The sequence below is a fragment of the Myiozetetes cayanensis genome, unplaced genomic scaffold (assembly GCF_022539395.1).
Source record: "Myiozetetes cayanensis isolate MyiCay16 unplaced genomic scaffold, myiCay2020 scf2-11, whole genome shotgun sequence".
NCBI lineage: Eukaryota > Metazoa > Chordata > Aves > Passeriformes > Tyrannidae > Myiozetetes > Myiozetetes cayanensis.
The window spans coordinates 105,854,191-105,873,227 of record NW_026087411.1 but is presented as its reverse complement, the minus strand read 5'-3'; the positions used below and the strand labels follow the sequence as shown (position 1 = coordinate 105,873,227).

The window sequence follows — 19,037 nt, the reverse complement described above, 5'->3', positions numbered from 1 at the left end:
CACAGAATGTTTTATCTAAAGCACATGTATAACAGAGCTTTTAAATTATGGTGGTACAGAATATACAGGCTAAATAATGATTTGGGAATGTTAAGGTAAATCTTCAGCTGAGCAGAATCATTTAGAATCATTCAGAAAGAATACAACCAATACAGCTCCCATAGCTGTTTACTGTAGACATTTTGAACTGGGATATTAAGGTCTGTGTGGGAGCTGGCTGTCCCACAATCACTCATGCCACACTAACAAGAGTATTGTGACCTGCTGCTGAGTGCAAGGAAAAAGCAGATTTACCAAGTCCTGAGAGTGCAGAGTATCACTGCACTCTGTGGATTGGAAGTCTATGTTAAAAACATAATTGTCCACGTGATATGTTTTTTTAGCCCAGTAGCCAGATTTACTGGCTAGTGTTAGTGCAGGCGTTGTGTTACACAGCATGATCTGACTACTGCATTTTCTGGTTCCCCTTTCTAGATCTGAAATTATTTGAAGATCCAGACCTTGGTGGGGTGGTGAGACTGGGTGACTCACTGCTGCTGCCAGATGCCTGTGAGAACAGCAAGGATGTGCTGAGCAGGGGTCCTGAGGAAGACACTGAGGAACTGCTGAGGTACTCATCAAATCTGTCATGTGGGATGAATGAGGGAAAACCTTAAATACTTTGAATGCAAACTGTGAATCAATACTTGTACTGACAAGTGAAATGTAAGATGTGTGTCATGGAGCTTGGAAATCAAACACATTAAAAAGGAAAGTAGGAAGACTCTCTGAGAAAGGTAAGGTGCAAGATATTATTCTGTGACTCCAAAGGAAATGACCTGAAGGCCCCAGGCATGCTGTCTAGTTCTTGTTTTCAAACATGACATTTCTGCTTTCTGCAAATGATCCACAGGGAACTTAACCTCTATTTTGAGAAGGGAGGCACAAAGCCCAGAGACAGAACAGTTCAGCTTCAGGGAGGTGAAATCAGAGGCTCTTGCCATAGGAGGAAGGATTTTCTGCTGCTAGATCACAGACCTCTGGGCATGTTTCCAGGAGGAATCCTGTGCCTACCTCCACAGCAGTGAAGGACTCTCATTAAAATCTTTATCACCCTGCATTTAATTTTTAATCTAGTGGAAAGGAGGACTGGAGCTCAGAATTACAGGAGGGAATAATGTATTGCTTCCCCCTTGATAGTGCAGCACTGGAACAGCACATAATGTGTTTTATCCCTGACATCTCTCTCACAAGACTAGTTTGCCTGCTCTGATAATCCTCAAGAGATCAAGCAGGGAACCAATGCTCAGAGAGACCAGCATCACCAGGGAATCTGTGCTGCAGTAATGAGTCAAATTCATGCCTTCTGGATCTTAGGCTGGCATCTGAATGATGAGGCCAGCCTGCTTCCAGTGCTAATTCATGCCAGCCAGTTCCTGTTAGGATGTATTACTTCCACAGCAGGTACTAAACCCAGGAGAGAGAAGCTGTGTGTGGTTTCCAGCTACTCCCGAGACAGGTAATTTTGCAGCTATTGCTTTCTACACATGCAGAAGTGCTGTCTACCTTAACAGTAATACCTGGCTGACTTTAAACAAAGGTTAAATTGGGTTGGGTGCCATCTTGCATTACATTCTGACAGCCCACATGAAGTTTATAGAAGCTGATGGGGCAGGACATGACCTGATTTAATGCAGTGGTATTTTGGGAGCAGACACATATGTGCTTGCTATATTTTCATGTTTGCTTTAGCAATCTCAGCACACAGCACTTGATCCAGAGTGTTCATACAGCTACAAGTGCCTGTTCCAATGTACTCCTTGCATTTTCATCCACTAGAGAGAGCCTTTCCATCTGTCATGTTAATGTGTTTTGGATTATATATGTTCTTTTCCTCTGTGACAGAGAAGGGTCCCTGAAGTCTGCTCTGAGACCAATAGACCATGGTTTTAAATCATTTTGGGTCATCAGTGACAGCAGCACACCCAGATGGTTATGGAAACCCATGGGAAAAGATTCCATTTCTTTTAAATTCCAGTAGTTTTCATTTATCCTTGATTTGTCCCAGTGCTTTCAATAGTTGACAAGTCGTCAAGATCCAGTTGGAAATGAATGCACGTAATGAAGCAGAAAATCATGCCAGTGGTCCAGTGGGAAAGTTGCTATGGGAATCCAGAGGCAACTCCTGGCTGTGTAAGAGGTATAGGCAGATAGGTGGGGATCTGTTGACCTGTTCAGGTGCCTAACACCCTCTGAAAGTCCCCTGGTAACCCCAGTTCATGGTGTTATCTGCACATCACAGAGAGCTGTTGGACTGAACGCAGGGCAGTTGGGGGTCAAGAGGAAACTGCTACCTTGCCTCTGTGTAAATTCTTTGCAGTGACCTGAAATCCCACATCTAAACTTTCTCAAGTGGTTGTGCATAATGCACTTTGTTTTCTGTTCAGCCTCAGCAGAACTGTCAGGTCTCATAAATTTAGGGGCAGCATTTGAATTATCTCCCACCTTCTCTTACCACCAGACTGGTGTTTACATATTCTTGCAGGGCAGTTCCACAGTCTCTTTTCCAGGCAGTGACCCTTTGTGGTGAGAAGAAATGTTCAACTTGATCTGAACCCTGCAGTCTCCCTGGCATGGGGGCTTGAGCATATTTTAACACCTAAGAATAAGTCTTGCCTTTGCCCTGAAGGTGTTGACAAGTACTCTCCTTTCCCAAAGGGGGGTGAAGAAATCTCTCCCCAGCCCACAGATCAAATCAGGAGCTGTGACAACCTTTAGTGGGCTTGAGCTATATGAACTAGAGGAAATGCTAGAGGAAAACAGAAATGTCTGGGTCTGTTGGACATACTCTGTTATACCACACAGAAAGTTTTCCTGGACAAATTTTGTTAAGATCTAAGACCATCCTGAGCTATGATGCTCCAGCAGGTCTGTGGTAGGTCAGAAACCTGGACATGTTCAGCAGTGGATTAGGTGAATGATGCAGATGTGGGAGCTCCTCACTCATGCAGTGAACATTCACATGTACTACAGAGTCTGCTCATGTGCATGTGGTAGATCTGAGAAGTGTCTGACTTACTGTGAATCATGGGCAGAGTTAGGAGAGCGCTGCCCAAGGCAGAGGAAAGCAGAACCTTCTTCTTCTGAAGGGGAGATGGGGAAAAGATGTTGTTCAGAGCAGAACACAGGAGCAGTCAAATCTTGGTGATCTTTATGGTACCTGGGTGGTTGTAGCAGCACTAACACCACAGCAATGTCAGCACAGCAGTGAATCCTCAGCAGTGACTGTAAGTCTTGAGGCAGAGACTGTTAGGGAGACAAATGAGTCTGCAAAATGTACGTGGGCTGTGCTTGTCACAACATGAGGGAGAAGAGAATATGATAAATATTCTCATTGCAAACTGAAGACTCTGCTCTCTGTGAATACCTGCTCATATAAAATGAGAATTACTGTTTTAAATAGAATCACCTACTTTACATTAACAAACCCAGAGAAGAACCAATTTCTCTGTAAATGTAATGGAAGGTTTCTTTTTATGGAAAAATATCCATGTCCATTCAAACAAATATCTTCCCTCTTCCTGTCCATTGACCAGCCTTTTACTGGTTACTAATTTCTTGGCCTACTGACAGATATTAAGTGATGGTGATGGGAAATCTTGGTGAGCTCCCTCACCCTAACCACTGGCATTGTAGATGCAGGCACTGTTTCCTATCACTAAGTCTCCCATAATACATCAGTGAGGTGTCTATACTTCTTGTCCTTCCAGAATCTGTGGAAAAGACATAATTGCTGTGGTAGGAACCAGCAAGGTCAAGTCCCGTTGTGTTGCCTTCAGGAAAACAGGATCATGTTATACTCTTCCTTCACAGGATATGCTTTGAGAAAGAGAGGGATAAGCAACCAGGTGGTTTTGTCTGATTTCTCTTTGTTGGAGTGCATTGCTCCTGAGCTTGGAAGAGGTTATCCTTGAATATTAACGCGTTTTCTTGGGCCCCTCTTCCCTCCAGGGCTTTATCCAGTGGTACTCTACCAAGAAGGTCCCTGAAGAGGCCAAAGACTGCTTTCCTGAAATCTGGGGTACTGAGCTTGCTGTGCACCCTCTTCACTGCCCTAAGAGGCTCCACCATTTCATGGTCACTGCAGCCAAAGTTGCCCTTGAGCTTCACATTCCCCACCAACCCCTCCTTGTTGGTGAGAACGAGGTCCAGCATAGCACCTCTCCTTTTTGGCTCCTCTATAACTTGGAGAAGTAATTTGGCCTCAGCGCATTCCAGGTGCCTCCTGGGTTGCTTATGGCCTGCTGGTTTTCCTTCCAGCATATATTGGGGTGATTGAAGTCCCCTGTGAGGACCAAGGTTTTTGAATATGATGCTGATGCTGTCTACAGAGGACCGTACCCACTCAGTCTTCCTGGCCAGGTGCCCTGCAACAGACCCCCACTGTAATGTCACCTGTCCCTGCCCTTTCTTTCATCCTGCCCCATAAGTTCCTGGAATGCTCCTCATCCATCCCCAGGCTGAGCTCCATGCACTCTGGCTGGTCATTGACATAGGGGGTGACCTTGTGTCCCCTGCCTGTCCTTCCTAAAGAGCCTGTATCCTTCCATTCCAACACTCCAGTCATAGGAACCATCCCACCATGCCTCCATTATGCCAGTGAGATCATAGCCCTGCAGGCATGCGCTCTTCTACCTCATTAATCTGAATCATGCCTGTCTGGGTGTGATGGATCAGGTTTTTGTGGAAAACCAATGCTAGAATTGATCTTGTGAATGTTGCAGCAGCTCTGTGGGCCCACAGAATTACATAAATTATTGCACATCCTAGCCTGAGATAATTATCGCAGTTGTCTGAGCAGCTTTTTAGGAGAGATTTAATTAGCTTCACCTTTGATAATGAATAGGGAGCTGAGATGGAAGGAAGCAGCTGTCAGCACAACATTTGTCTTTTTCCAGTGCCTAAAAAAGTGTCAGCAGCAGGATCCCAGTTCTGCTGCCCTGAGATGGCAGACCTGGTGTGTTCTTTCTTAGAATTACACTGATGACCCTTTCAGGAGCATTACAGTGTTAGAGGCTGAAGCTGTTTGTGAAACCACATCCTAACACTTCCCATTCCGAATCATTCAGTCCATAAAAATCCTGAAGTTATCTCAGTTGATTAGAGCATAGTGTTAATAATGCCAAGGTCATGGGCTTTATTTCCACGTGGGCCATTGACTGAAGAGTTGGACTCAGTAGTCCTTGTGGGTCCCTTCCAACTCAGAAGATTCTGTGATTCTGTGACTAGAGGTTTGTCAGCTTCAGGTTTGCCAAGGAGCCGTTGCCACCCCTGAGACAGACAAAGTTTGTGTGATCATCTTTGAGCAGGCATTAGCAGATGCTGAATTCAGAGAACAACACTTAAATCTTCAGTCTAGCCAGAAGTCATGTGGGGCACCATCTCCAGCACCAATGCTTTTTCTTGTCCTGGGTGTATGAGAACAGCACCATAGTTGGAAAAAGAGCTTTGAGAAACTCCAGAGGGTTTTAATGTAAATCCTTTGGGCAGAGGATTGTTTGGGTAGTGGCAAGTGGTAGAGGAGGTTGGAGTATCTGGGTCAGAAATTTCCTGACCACTCCAGGGCTGTTTCTCTTGGTTGCTGTGACCTAACTGTGGGGAAAGGTCTTTGATTTGGCTGCAGTAAGTTACAGTAAACAAATAACATTCTTCTGTTATGGTTTTCAAGCGTTTATTTTCTTCATTTAATTCTTCATGTGATGTATAGGGATGCTACAGACACTGGAACAGCTATAAAATAAACTTGGCAAACAGAATAAAAAGGCTTTTGCCAGACAGGAAACATTAATCCTTGCCCCACCTTTAGGAACATGTATAGGTTGTATAGAATAATGCAGAGAGGTGACCCAAAGTCCTGGCCTCTCCTAGTGTAGCAAGATATGTTTTTGCTGGGCTTGAGACTCACCACATTTCGAGGATCTTACCCCAAGCTGTTTCCATTTTGACAGACATTGTCAGCTCAGGGGGCAAAAGCTGCTTGCTTTCCTGTGCCTCAGCTATGCCTTTGTCTGGTGATTAGGGAACTTTCTAGAGAAGCAGGAGACAGAGGTTTGAACTTCTTCAGACTGGAAAAATTGACTTGTCTCACTTCCTGGGTGAGTGATGTAACCAGCAGGCTGTTTTCCTCAGAGAGCTTGTGGGCATATGTGTGTAGGACTTACCTGTGCTAATGAGCCTGTTCTTTGGCTCTTGGCCAGGCAGCACCAGGGCTGCAGCGTGCTGTTGAGACACTCTCCAGCTTCAGAAGAAGGTGAGTGTATACAACTGCCTCCTGGGAATGGTCCCTGTCCTGCACCAGCTCCAAATTGTGCTGGAGAGCTTTTTGGAGGAGGGCTGATCTGTCCCAGACTAAAGCCATGCAAGTCGCTTCTTGTAGCATTTCAGCAGTACAAATTCTCACGTTCTAGTGTCCAGACATGTTTTCTGGTCCTGGTTAAAATACCACTATGAATTTACCTATAGTGGGTTTCAGGGGAAAGCTGAAGCATGGCCCCCAGTGCTTTGCATTCCTGTGGTTAACTCCAGCCTGTGTGTTTCCCTGGGCCTTGCTAGACATCACACTGTCTCCACTGACCATAGTAGCAGTGATGGTCCAGAGATACTTTGAAGCCTCCTGCCTATTTCTGGGCCCAGATCTTTTCTAAAGTTACAGATGTGATATTACACCACTCCCCAAGGCTTCACTAAGGTATCTCTTGTGCGTGTAATTAACACCAGACAAAATAAAGATAATAAGATAGGGAAAGATAAAAGTCTGTTCTGCAAGAACTGCTGTTAGTTGCACAACAGAGCTTCAAGCATGAGCCTTTTGGATACTTTAGCAAATTATGGGAGTCTTTGTCTCTTGCTTTCATTACTGATTCTCCTCATTAGAGCATTCCCAGCAAGCAGAGGTCACCGTTCCCATCATGCTGTACATGCACATAGTCTTTCCTGTCCCAAAGATTTTGTCCAGAGAGACAGGACAGAGTTCAGAGAAGTGGCATCTAAAACGTTGGTGCTTGGGTGGCAGCTGTGTCTGTCTCCAAGTCAGAACTCGTTTACTCTCCTGAAGTCCATATGCCAGCAGTCATTTTGTAGGGCTTTGTGACAGCCTTTCTTCAGTAAGGGTTTTGATTTCTTTCTGTGTCTGGAAACAAAGAGAATTTGCACCAATAGAATCTGTGAATCAGCACAACAGTATGGCAGGAATTTTAAACAATGTGGCACTGCTTTTCCATTACAGAAAATGAGAGAGACTAATTAAAGAATGATTAATTACACAGACTGTGTGCCTGGTGGTCTATAAAAAGATGGAAATGGGAAGGTTCTTCCTTTAATCCTGTTTCAGAAGAGTTGCTTGATTTTTTTAGTTCCTCCTTCTGGCCTGGAGTTAAATATGGTAGTAGTTATGCACTGTAACAACTCATTTGCTTCTCAAGAAACAGTAGTCCTTGTTTCATTCTCTGCCTGAGGCATTTTGCATTTTACCTCTTTAGTTTTGCAAAGACAGTTGTGTCTCATGATCAAGCAGCATTGGATCAAACAGTTTGCCTGTCACTGCAGCACTGAAAAGCAGGTTTTGAGACAAAGACCACATATTATCTGTGTTCTCTGTAAGAGACTTCTGTCTAACCCAAGGCTTGAAAAAATCCAGGACAAATAAAGGAAATTACATGAACAGATTCCAGACTTTGAAAAAAATCATCCCCTGCAGAATCTTTGGCTTAAAAGCACTGTACCAACCCGTCTGCCTCTAAAAACCCCAACAACCTACTGGACTGGACCTTTTGAGGGTATTTTTTGGCTTGCTGAGTGGTTTTGTTGCTGTGGTTAGAACAGAAATTAGTATAGAACCACGCAGAAGTAGAGAATTCAGGAAGCTATACCGTCTGATTAAGTAATGAGCTGGATTTACGGCTGCTCCTTCTGGGCAGTGCACCTACTTCAAAATCATGCTTCCTCCATAGGGTCTGTATGTATATTGTGTATTGTTCTCTGGTTATTATGGTTTCTGTTATTTGTGACCAGAACTTTATGACATGGACACTGATTCATTCAGTGTTTGTTTATGTCAGGAAAGGAGGAATAAGATCAGCTAAAGCAAGTGAGACTTCAGAAATACCAGCCCTAACATGTTTTGTTTATTACAGACCAAAGAGAACAAGAACATGTCTTGACAATGTGATCACAGGTGTGATATCTCTGGGATATCAGAGTTTGCAGCAAACAGAAAGGCCTGGTCTTAAATTAAATTAATTTCTTCTATGTAGATGAGAAATTCATAAATACATAGAGTGTGTTTTGTAAGTTAAGTGGGATGTGTCACCCACAGGGAATCATGAAAACTAAAAGACATCAGAAATCTTATCTAAATAAAGGAAAATATAATCTCCAGAATTATTTGGAGGATGAAATTTGAGGAGCTGCCTGCTGGAATACCACAGGTAGAGTTCAAGGTGCAGAGCTCTGGGGCAGTGGAATGTCTGTCCATCAGTTGGTCCATCAGTTGGTCTGTTTAGATATTTCCCAGTTTTAGGTATCAGTGTTCAGGCAATTGATTTTAATAGAGTAGCCTTGGTTAAAACTGATTCTTTTTAGATTTCTTTTGGGAGTCACAGAAAGATCTGCCTGACTTCAGGAATGGTTTTACCTTAAAGGACTCTGACTGTCTTTACAGCAGAAAATTTAGGCCGATCCATGTTGACTTTATGGCCAATTCATGGTTTGTCTCACCCTGGGCAGTACAACTGTAAGTTCCTCAGAGCTTTTAATGAGAGTCAACACACAAAAGAAACCCTTGAAATCATGCAGTTTGTCTTAGTAATAATAGGATCCTTAGCTGAGGGGGTTGGAGCTCTTGAAGTACCTGTGGTTTTTACATTCAAACAATATACACTGGAGATGGAGGAGTAAAGTGTCTCTGTGAGGTTGCTTCTTCTGTTGATCGTGTTCCCCATGGTCCTGGACAATTGCCCTCATCAGTTGCTTCCCAAGTTATGGAAAACCTCAGCTTTGTCTGAACTGTCTGCAGAAAGCCCTACCAGTTGTTCTGCCATGTGGCAGAGGCATTTACAGTATTTCCCACAAGGCTGGGAATAAAGAGACAAAGGGAGGAATCACTGTCCCATTTAGTCAGCAGAAGTTATCCCAGTGGTTTCACAGGGATATGGGTAACACCTCCCCTAAGATGACCTCATTGCCTGGTAGTGAGGAAGACATTAGCTGGATATCAGGAGAAGGTTCTTCACCTAGAGGGTTGTTGAGCACTGGAACAGGCTCCCCAGGGCAGTGATCACAGCCCCAAACCTCACAGAGTTCAAGAAGCATTTTGGACAATGCTCTCAGGCACATGGTGTGACTATTGGGGTGTCCTGTGCAGGGCCAGGAATTGGACTCAATGATCCTTGTGGATCTCTTCCAGCTCAGGATATTCTATGATTCTGTGATTCTAATTACAAAAGGCAAATGAGTGGAAGAACCAAAAAGTACATGAAAATACATGAAATGACTCATTCATGCTCCAGGGACTGCCTACCTATGGGGCATGTAGAAGGAGAAACTGAAAAGGCATCTTCCTTAGACTCCTGTGTGTTATCCTGTTCCAGTGAGTGGAGCCACTGGAGAGCATCCTTCTTTTCCTTTCCTCCACATATTCACTTTCCAAAGGCAAACAGCCCTTGGAGTTACAAGACAGTCTGTTATAGGGGCTCTCTCAAAATCTTTAACAGCTCATGTGGGAACAGAGTTGGGCATGCACAGCCTGCTGCATCTCTGATAAGGTCAAACAATGCAGGTAGAAAATATCCTGAATTGTTTGAAGTGCTCTGGGTAATTTCACTAGAAAATAAAGGGAAATTATCACAAAAAAAAAAAAGTTGTTATATATGGTCACAGATTGCAAAGCTTCTTCAGTTTCCCAGAAGCAAATTTGAACACGGTATTTTTAAATCCATTAGTGTTTCCAGTTTCTCATGACTGAGCATGGGGATGCTCAGTCTTAGTTTTGGGTGGTGTGGATGAAGAGGAAGCAGAGTTGAATGTGAAATATTTTAGTTTCCCATGAAAATGTATGGGAAGCAATCATCCTGTCACAAATTAAAAACATTTGTTTCCCGAACTAAAATAAAGTTCTTTTTCATTTGATAATTGTAAATTGCTTTTAATTTAGACATTTGAAAACATGCTTCAAAATTAATTAACTTGTACAGTGAACTGAGAAGCCACATTATAACAAGACAGTTCTTATGGAAAGTTCTGTGGAAAGAGAAATTCATCAAAAGTAGATTCTTTCCTGCAGAAATTTATATTTTGAAAGATTGCGTTTTCTTCCAAAACAAAAAGCAATTCAAAACTTCCCAAGATTTCAGTGATATTTTCTTTTCATTCCAGAGTTGCAGATGATCTTGAGAAACTCTTGCAAGTTACCTCCAAACCAAAACCTAAGGTACCACCGAAACCACCGCTGCCTCAGAAGCCAGCGGTTGCCCCCAGGAGCACGAATTCATCTTCACCAGCAAAGCCAGATGAAAGCAGGATTCAGACAATGAATGAAGTGGACATTCTCCAGTATATCCAGGAAAATATGAACAACGAAGATACCAGTCTTTTTTGAACATAGATATTTGTAAAATGTAATGATGACTTCTTGGCCCCAACTCCTGGTGAGCTCGAGTGACAGAGGGAAAAATTGACCAGGTGCTTTTACTGTCACAGTGCTCATTTTTGTACCAGGACATAGGGAGGAGAAAGTTTGAGTAGAAGAACCTCAGCATGAGGTTTTCAAAACAGTGCAGCCATGGTATAATGTTGCCTTAGTTTTTCAGGGCTTTGCTGGCAATGTGGATGAGGAAGTAGCACTACAGATTGTATACTGCTGTTTTAGTATCAACATATTACAGTTTTGTCCAGTTGATTGAAAATGGTAAGGATGTTGTACACATGGCAACTGTGAATAACATCCAGCAAATGGTCTGAACAGGATAGGATGCTCTTCCTGTCATTTTTAGACAGTGTATTTCGGCTCACTGGAAAGGCCATTTTCCTTTTCTCCAGTGCATTTTTGTAGCAGCCTTTTCCTCCCTGACTGGTATTTCAGTAGTTTATAACAGGAACTGTTGAGTATAGGTAATAGTTCCTCAGTATTTCAGAGAAGCACTGAAATCCCAGCTAAGCCTGACTACCTGCTGCCTTAGTTGCTGCACAAATGCCACCTTGCAAGAGGTGGCCTGCAAACACCAAACTATGCATCTCTGACTCCTGGGTAGAACTGCAAATGACCGAAGATGTGTAGGAGCACAGCTCCAGACATATACAGCGTTGCAGTACGTGGGATGTTTGGATGCTGTAGGACTCCTGTGAACTCCAGATTCACAAGGGCTAATTTTTTTCCAGCCAAGTCTTCCTGGGCTTACACTGTAGTGTAGTGGAGAGACAGAGATTTCTCCAGGAAGTGATTCAGTGCAGGTGTCTTAATGGAAGAACTCTGAATTACTCTCTGGAGTCACTCTTTCTCTCCTATTCCTTCAGTTTACCCAGAACTTAAAAAAACAACCATGGTGGTTAATTCTACTATGGTAAAATGAGTTTTTGTGATAAAACAACAGTCTATTCCTTACTATGCAATGGTTAAAAAGAGGGAAGACAAACTTGGGATTATCCAGAGGAAAAATAATAAAAAGAGAATATACTGGAGAACTTTTAATCTGCAGGAAAAGAAAACCATGGTAGAATAGGCATTCCAGACTACCCTTCTTCTTGCCTGGCTCAGGCACTCTGGTTGAACATACTGTATTTGCATCTAATGTGGGTTGATATCTGCTGTCATGCAGAAAGAGATTCCTAAACTTACTCCACGTGTGGTCTAGCCAGAGGTGAAGACCAGCATTCCAGAGGGAAAATTTTAATATATTTAAGCCATATCACTATCCTAATATTTGCCTTTCTAATATAGAGCAGAATGAATAGAAAGCATTATATATATTTTTAATAATGAAATTATTTCTATTAGTATTTCGTTTTTAAGCAATAGAAAATATTATAAAGGTATTTTGGTTTGATGGGACAATTAAAATATAACCATTGGCTCTTGTCTATGCCTATTATGTTTTACTGTAATAAAGATTTTGATAACCCACAGGTGTTATTGTTGTTTCCTCGGTTGTACATTAACAACAAATCAGAGTTAAAGGATGGATTCCATTTAACCCATGAGGAGTGTTACATGGTGTTAAAGTGTCAGTAGGTATGAAACCAAGGGTGTAGCTGCACTCATATTTCCTTTGAGAGCACTTAAAGGTAGAATTATATTTGAGCAAAGGTAGTACCTGATCCTGTCTGTTCCCACAGTGTCCTGGTGCAATTAGGAATCCTGTTTATCCTAGCCTGCAAAAGGGGAACAGAAGCAGTGAGGAGAAAATAAATGACTTGCCAGAGAGCAGGCAGGGAGCAGCAGGCAGGAGAAATTAATTCAGGGCAGCCTTCCTGTTGCAGTACCTGCTGTCATGAACAGCCACTGTTTATTTAACTGAGGGCTGAGGAATCATCATCTCCATTTTATTTGGCACTATGTGGGGACACTGCTTGCATTCCTGTATTTTTGGCCTACAGCCCATCACATAGCCTGAACACTGCTAAAACCACCAAACAGCAGGCCATTAATGATCAGTGGACCTGAGTGCAGATCTTCAACCTCTGTGGGGGATCAACAAGGGAAAAGGATTAAGATTTCTTGAAGTGCGTTAGAGAAATCAGTGAAGAACAGAGCTGGCAGCACCCTGGGAGACCAGTTTGTCCACCATCCTGTCCTGAGTGGGAACATCTGTCCTGTGTCCTGCTGGTGGCAGTTCTTACTGGCCAGGATAATGTGTTTCTGATGTGAGGCCACAACTGGAAGAACAGGCAGGTGCCAGAGCAGGACATAGTGGCTGAGCATGGAGGAATATCTGAACATGGGCACTGAATTATTCCTGCAGTGGCAGTAATTGTGTTAGTACTACCTCTCATAGACATTTTTTTAACCTGCCCTTAAAAGTTTGCCTGTCTGGAGAGCAGCACTGGAGATGTCATAGCCTCCCTGGGTGTGCCATTACAGTGCTTTGCCATCCTGTTAGAGATGGTGTGCTACTGTTTGACGTAACTGTTCCTTCCTGTAGCTAATCTTGTTACCTCTAATTCTCATCACCACAGAAACAGAGAAAAGTATATTCCTTTCAATCTCTTTTCCAGACTGAACAGTGACTCTGCCCAGTGAGGGTGGCAGCCAGACAGGTCAGGACACCACTGTGGTACCAGCTTCTCATGACCTGATGTTCTCTGGATGAATATTGTCCTCTTGCACTGATTTCTCCCCTGTTTTTTTGAAGAGTTATTACATATGCACATACCAGTTTACCAGGGGCAGTAAAGGATAACAGAATCCCACACACTGTCATTAAAACTGCTCAGTGCAGTGACACAATGCACAGCCTTTGTTCCAGCTGGGACTGTTTTTCACTGTTTCACTCAGAGCAATGCCCTCTGTCTGCCTTCCACCACCTCTAAAGCTCCACTCTGAAACAGCTCATGCTTTTGCAGAGCAGTGGGAGGGTGTGTATTTTATATTACCCTCATAATCATAGGAATACTCGTGGTAATACTGATGTAACAGCATTACAGTTGTATCCATTCTAAATGGCCAAGGAATACTTTGCCACCAGGGTCTCCCTAAAATTGTCAAATTACCTAAACACAAGGAAGGAAGAGCTGTTAATTGTTTCCTGTGCTAAATTTTTAAGATCATTTTAAGGTCAAAGTTTTGCTCCCAAAAATCTATCATTCCTGTCAGGGAACTAATATAAAAGGATTCTTCATAAACCCTGGTGTTATGCATTTGTTTTGCAATGCAAATGTCTGGGTGCAGTAATATTTGTGAGCACTTAGAGGTGAGTTACAGTCCTTGAATAAATTATGTATAATGAATCATTATTATACAAGAGAAGAATGTCAGACAAATGTAGCCCAGAGAAATTGAACATATTATTTGAAATGTCATAGGGAAGCCATACAACATACTTTGCATCCTACCAGACTAGAACTTTCTTTTTTCTTTCTTTCATACATCACTTCAAGTAACAACTATTTGATTAGCCTGCTCTTGACAACTCTTGAAATTCAGTTATGGACTCTAATGTAGTTCTTGGCTGACAGGCATCACCTTCTAACATTAGTAATACAGCTCATCAGAAGATTTGAAAAGATAGGGGGTTTAGTGATTAGCACTCATAAGACGTATCTCTATTGCTTTACAAGCATCTTCTTGTTTTGCATAACCTTCTGCTTGCTATGTGGTACAGCACTAATTGACAAATAACACTGTATACTTCATTATTCAGGTCACAGTTAAACAAATTACTTCACCAAGCTGAGTATTTCACAGATGGCTTGTAGGTCATCTGCTCAGGTCTGTTCAGTTGCTGAATTTTTAGGAAAGCTAATTCCCACGTAGCACCTAAGGCCTAGTTCTGTCAATGACAATTTGAGTTGAGTCTAAAAAAAAATTTTATTAATTGAAACTGATATTTCTGCTAAGTTTTGCCCAGATGTTAGCTTCTGCAAAGAAGCTGAGCTTGCTACAGCAGAATACATAAATCAGCCTGTGATTTAAGGTCATGAAAATCCAGCACACTCATGGCATTACCTACTGTGGCTGGGCAAACCCTGAGGTTTTTAGATTAAATATAGAGTACCAGAAAGCACTGATATTTCACTTAGAAACGTGACTGTCAGTAATGTCAGCAAGGATTCTTGAATCTGTGTGTGTGTATGCATCAACCACGTTTCATACTGATCAATGTGATCACACATTTGTGACAGTTTAAACCTTTGTAAGTCAAGAGTAGAGAAGGCTTTCACTGTGAGTTTTTGTCTATATTCTTCTTGTATCTATATTCTAACTTTTCATCTCAACATGAAAAACAGGACTGAAAAAAGTCCCTCAGTTGCTTTCTGTGTTGCACCCACTCCTTCCTTGATTCATCTTTAAACCCTTCTGACCCAATTTTTTCAGGCCTCACCATATCACTGATCTTCTTTTATTGGCCTCCTGCATACTGGTGTTTCATGTCATGCATTGAACCTAATGAAGAATTCAAGTGATGGGAAAATCATGTGCGCTGCTTTGAGTTAAAATACTTGCAGTGAAAGGTGGTAAATTAAATTAATAGTCAAATTAAGTGCTGCTGTGGGAGTTCAGAAGTCAATGAAGCTGCTTAAAGGATTGATTAGTCATAGATATTTAGGGACTAAGTTTTATTCATACCAAGATGTTATGGATACTTAATATTTATACGGACTGAAGGTTAGACTCATGGAAATCAATCAGTGGTTATGCCACTTAGAGCTTGGAGATTGCTTGAGCTACAAGTTGCTGGGAACAAGGAGAATACTCAGCAAGTAAGTATTATGATATTTCTCCATAGTGATCTGCTTTGGGCTGTTGTGAAGAACTCTGTTCTGGGCTAACCCAAAGCTCACACCAAATGAGTCACTCGGGGAGAATTTGGTGACTTAAAGAACAGAACATCAGTGCTTTATCATCCTGCTTCCCAGCATCTTCCATAAGATCCTTGTAACAGCAGAGCTGTCTCTCCTATTTACTCAGGAAAGATTCCTAAAGTCAGTGGAAGTTTTGATTTTGCAATATACCTTTTTCAAAAGTCACTTTTGACATGTAGTGAGCAGTAAAAGTCCTGATGATATCAGAAGGAGATTTCAACCTTTCTTGCATGCTCTTTCAGATCCAGATCCTCTGCTCTGAGACTCCACCTGGAATACAGCTTACAGTTGTGGTGTCTCCAACATAAGAAGGACACGGAACTGTTGGAAAAAGTCCAGAGGAGGCCATGAAGTTGATAAGGGGACCAGAACACCTCCCCTATGAAGACAGGCTGAGAAAGTTGGGGACGATCAACCTGAAGAAGAGAAGGTTGAGTGAAGACTGCATAGCAACGTTCCAGTATGTGAAGGAGGCCAACAAGGAAGCCAGAAAGGGGCTCGAGCTGTGGTGACGGGGAAATGGCTTCAAACTGAAAGAGAGTAGGTTGAGATTAGATATTAGGAAGAAATTCTTTTCTATGAGGGTGGTGAGGCACTGGAACAGGTTACTCAGCGAAGCTGTGGATGCCCCATGCCTGGCAGTGTTCAAGGCTTTGAGCAACCTGGTCTAGTGGGAGGTGTCTCTGACCATAGCAGGGGGCTAGGACTAGGTGATCTTTAGGGTCCCTTCCATCTTAAACTATTGTATGACTCTGTGATCCCACCCTGAATGATAATAATGGCCAGTCTTCACGAGTGAAGATCTGGGGAAGGTCTTTACACCTTCCAGCCTGCGCATTGGATTTTTTAGGTGAGACACAGTGTGCGCAGAACTGAGCCCACCCTTTAATCCTAAGGTTCATCTGCCGGGGCCAAGCGAGCTTGGACGGTGGCAGCGAGGTCCTCAGGACATAGGTGGGTTGCCTTTAAGGGCTAACGAGCTCCACCTGCCTGGGAGTGGCCCTGACCGGGAATCGAACCCGGGTCTTGGCGGTGCCGCGCCAAGCGCCGCGCCTATCCCTGAATGATAAGGTTAGTAGATACTACAAATTGCCTAGGATGTCAGATGCAGGAGATTTACCAAAGGTAACCAGACAACAAATGGCACCATAACAACACCCAGCAAATTGCAGTGGAATAAACCCTAAACAGACCAGCTGATGCTATGTCATGATCTTTTTCAGCGAGGTGCTGAGGAACCTGAGTTTGAAGTCATCACCAAACACAGAAAGACCTAACATCCACTGGCCCCTGCTGCGTTAACAGGCACCATCATTTGTTACCCAGATATATTGTTTTTATTAACCAGTACTGAGGCATCACAGTGTCAGATTTGGAGGTCTGGAGCTGTTAAAGCTGTGGGGAAGCATTGTGGTCAGTGTGGCCTCTCAGTGGGGGACTTCTAGTCACCCTGAAAAATCACAACCATGTATGAAAACCATCATTTTCTTGTGTTTTGGTAAAAAAAAGGTACAAACCACTCTCTCCTTGAACTCATTAACTACACTCAGAATGCTATTTAGCTCTTTTCTGCCAAGGGCAATGTTTCTGTGCCATTGATGTCATGGAAGCGTTGCTTCCTGTGGCTGCTGGGAGGATCATGCAGTCAATCTAAGCTGTCAGAATCCCATGCAGATCAGTAGAAGCCTAGTGATGCTGATGCTGGAGAGAGAAGGCAAAGGAATAGGATGTGACACCACTGTCAAGAGTGATCAACTTGGAGAGCACCACTGAGAAACAGGAGCGAAAGGACAGAATGAAAGAAGGCATCTGCCTGATTTATACACACAGCTCCAGAGCCTTTCACTTCCCCTGAAATATTACAGCTGTGGGGCTGAAATCAACAATTGATTTAGTGGTTCTTTGGCGAGAGGAGCTCCATGGGTTTTCAGATGAACACATAAGCAAACAAAATAAAATTACAAAATTCCTGGGGTATTTACTGAGCACTTTTCTTACTTCTCTCCTAATTTATCTGCTTTTTAAGTTCACCCAGTGAATTTGTGCCAGTGATCACAAGATTCTCAGATTACTTTGTTGGCAATAATAATTTAAGGACACTGATTTTACCTCAGAAGAAATAGTCCATTTGGTAATGTCTGGGGATGTTAACAAGTTCTTACTGTGAATAAAATCAATCATTTCTTTACCTTGAATGCTGAGAATCAAAGCTACCTAGTGCTTCCCTCCTGCCTTAGGCAATCAAATCTGCAGTCTACTATGATTTGTTTTCCTGTGTATGCCCTCCCCTGTCTTGACCTTTCATAGCTTGCATATTTAATCTTGTGTACAGTCCCCAAAAGGAATTTTTTTTTCCAAGAACTGCTGTCTAATTATAGTTGCAATGCCTTACCCAAAAAAACCCAAACCAAACCAAACCAAAAAACCAAAACAAACAAACAAACAAAAAACCAAAACACCAAAAACAACAGTAAAGAAACCCCATAAACCCTAATTTACATGGAATGATGAAGAAAATTCTCCTTTTTCATGAGGAATGATAAAAGAAATCTGAGGTTGTCTTCATCAGTGGTTTAGTTTAGTACAAGGGAGCATTTTCTTAGCACATCTGGCTGGCTCAACTTACCATACTCAAGTTCCCATCACAGAGCTTCCATTAGCAAACAAGACACTTGGACGCAGAGGACCCACCCAGAAGTAGAAATAACTTTGTGTAAGATGCATATGTGGGCAGTGGGTCCTCACCACCACTTGGCACATCCTCTCCTGTTGTGCTGCTGCTGTTGCTGATGCCATCAGGGCATGTTTGGTGATAAATTGAGCCCCAAATCATGCTGACCTCAGCCAGTTTCCTTCCACCTTTGCAATAAGGGATTGTACTGAGGAAGCAGATGGAGAGAAGGGGCAAAATCACTGGAAGGTTCAGGTGTTCCCTGGTCAGCAGGTGCTGGAGTGGGTTTCACAATACCCAGACAGGTCCCCTTCCTCCAACAGCTTGGTCTCTGCTCATCTGTCTCTGCCCTTCAGGCTGTTCATGAGTTTTGTATTAAGCAAACACTGGTTCAACTAAAGGAAAAAAACTGTATTGTGTGGGGATGGCAGGAGTGAAAACAAACTCCCACACCTTCTACTCCCAAGTAGATGTCCTACTTGCTATAAAATCCCTGTTTCTTCTTTTAGGAAACCTGTTTCTTTCCAGTTTTGGCTGGACATTATCTTGATTTTGGCACTGTCTTGATTCATATTTCCTGGAGAAATAGGAAATGGAGGTTTGAAAGTCCCTATGGCTGCAAAAGGCAAAAGGCTCACATTTCTCCCCTGCTGGGTGAGTACTTTGGGCAGTGCACCAGGGAAAAAAGTTAGAAGAAATAAAAATTTCCTGAAGTAACAAGACAGGAGACTCAGTCCCAAGCCTGGCTCAAAAAGTAGTCACTGGGGGTCTCTATGAGATGCTGTTGCTTTCTTCTGTTTCCAGCTGGCACCCC

At 42.8% G+C, this 19,037-nt stretch overlaps 1 protein-coding gene across 4 annotated transcripts in view; it reads left to right on the top strand.

Moving 5' to 3' along the window:
* Positions 1–16,159, top strand: part of HS1BP3 (HCLS1 binding protein 3) — a 55,729-nt gene extending 39,570 nt beyond the window's left edge. For 3 of the 4 annotated variants that reach the window (XM_050316430.1, XM_050316434.1, XM_050316433.1), the window contains exons 6-7: positions 475–610; positions 10,411–12,147. In XM_050316430.1, the coding sequence (XP_050172387.1) occupies positions 475–610; positions 10,411–10,633 (359 nt within the window). In that variant the 3' untranslated portion in view covers positions 10,634–12,147. Of the gene's footprint in view, positions 1–474; positions 611–10,410; positions 12,148–15,794 lie in introns of those variants that run through there. The other variant, XM_050316432.1, reaches the window with a different exon arrangement.
* Positions 16,160–19,037: the final 2,878 nt, after the last annotated feature.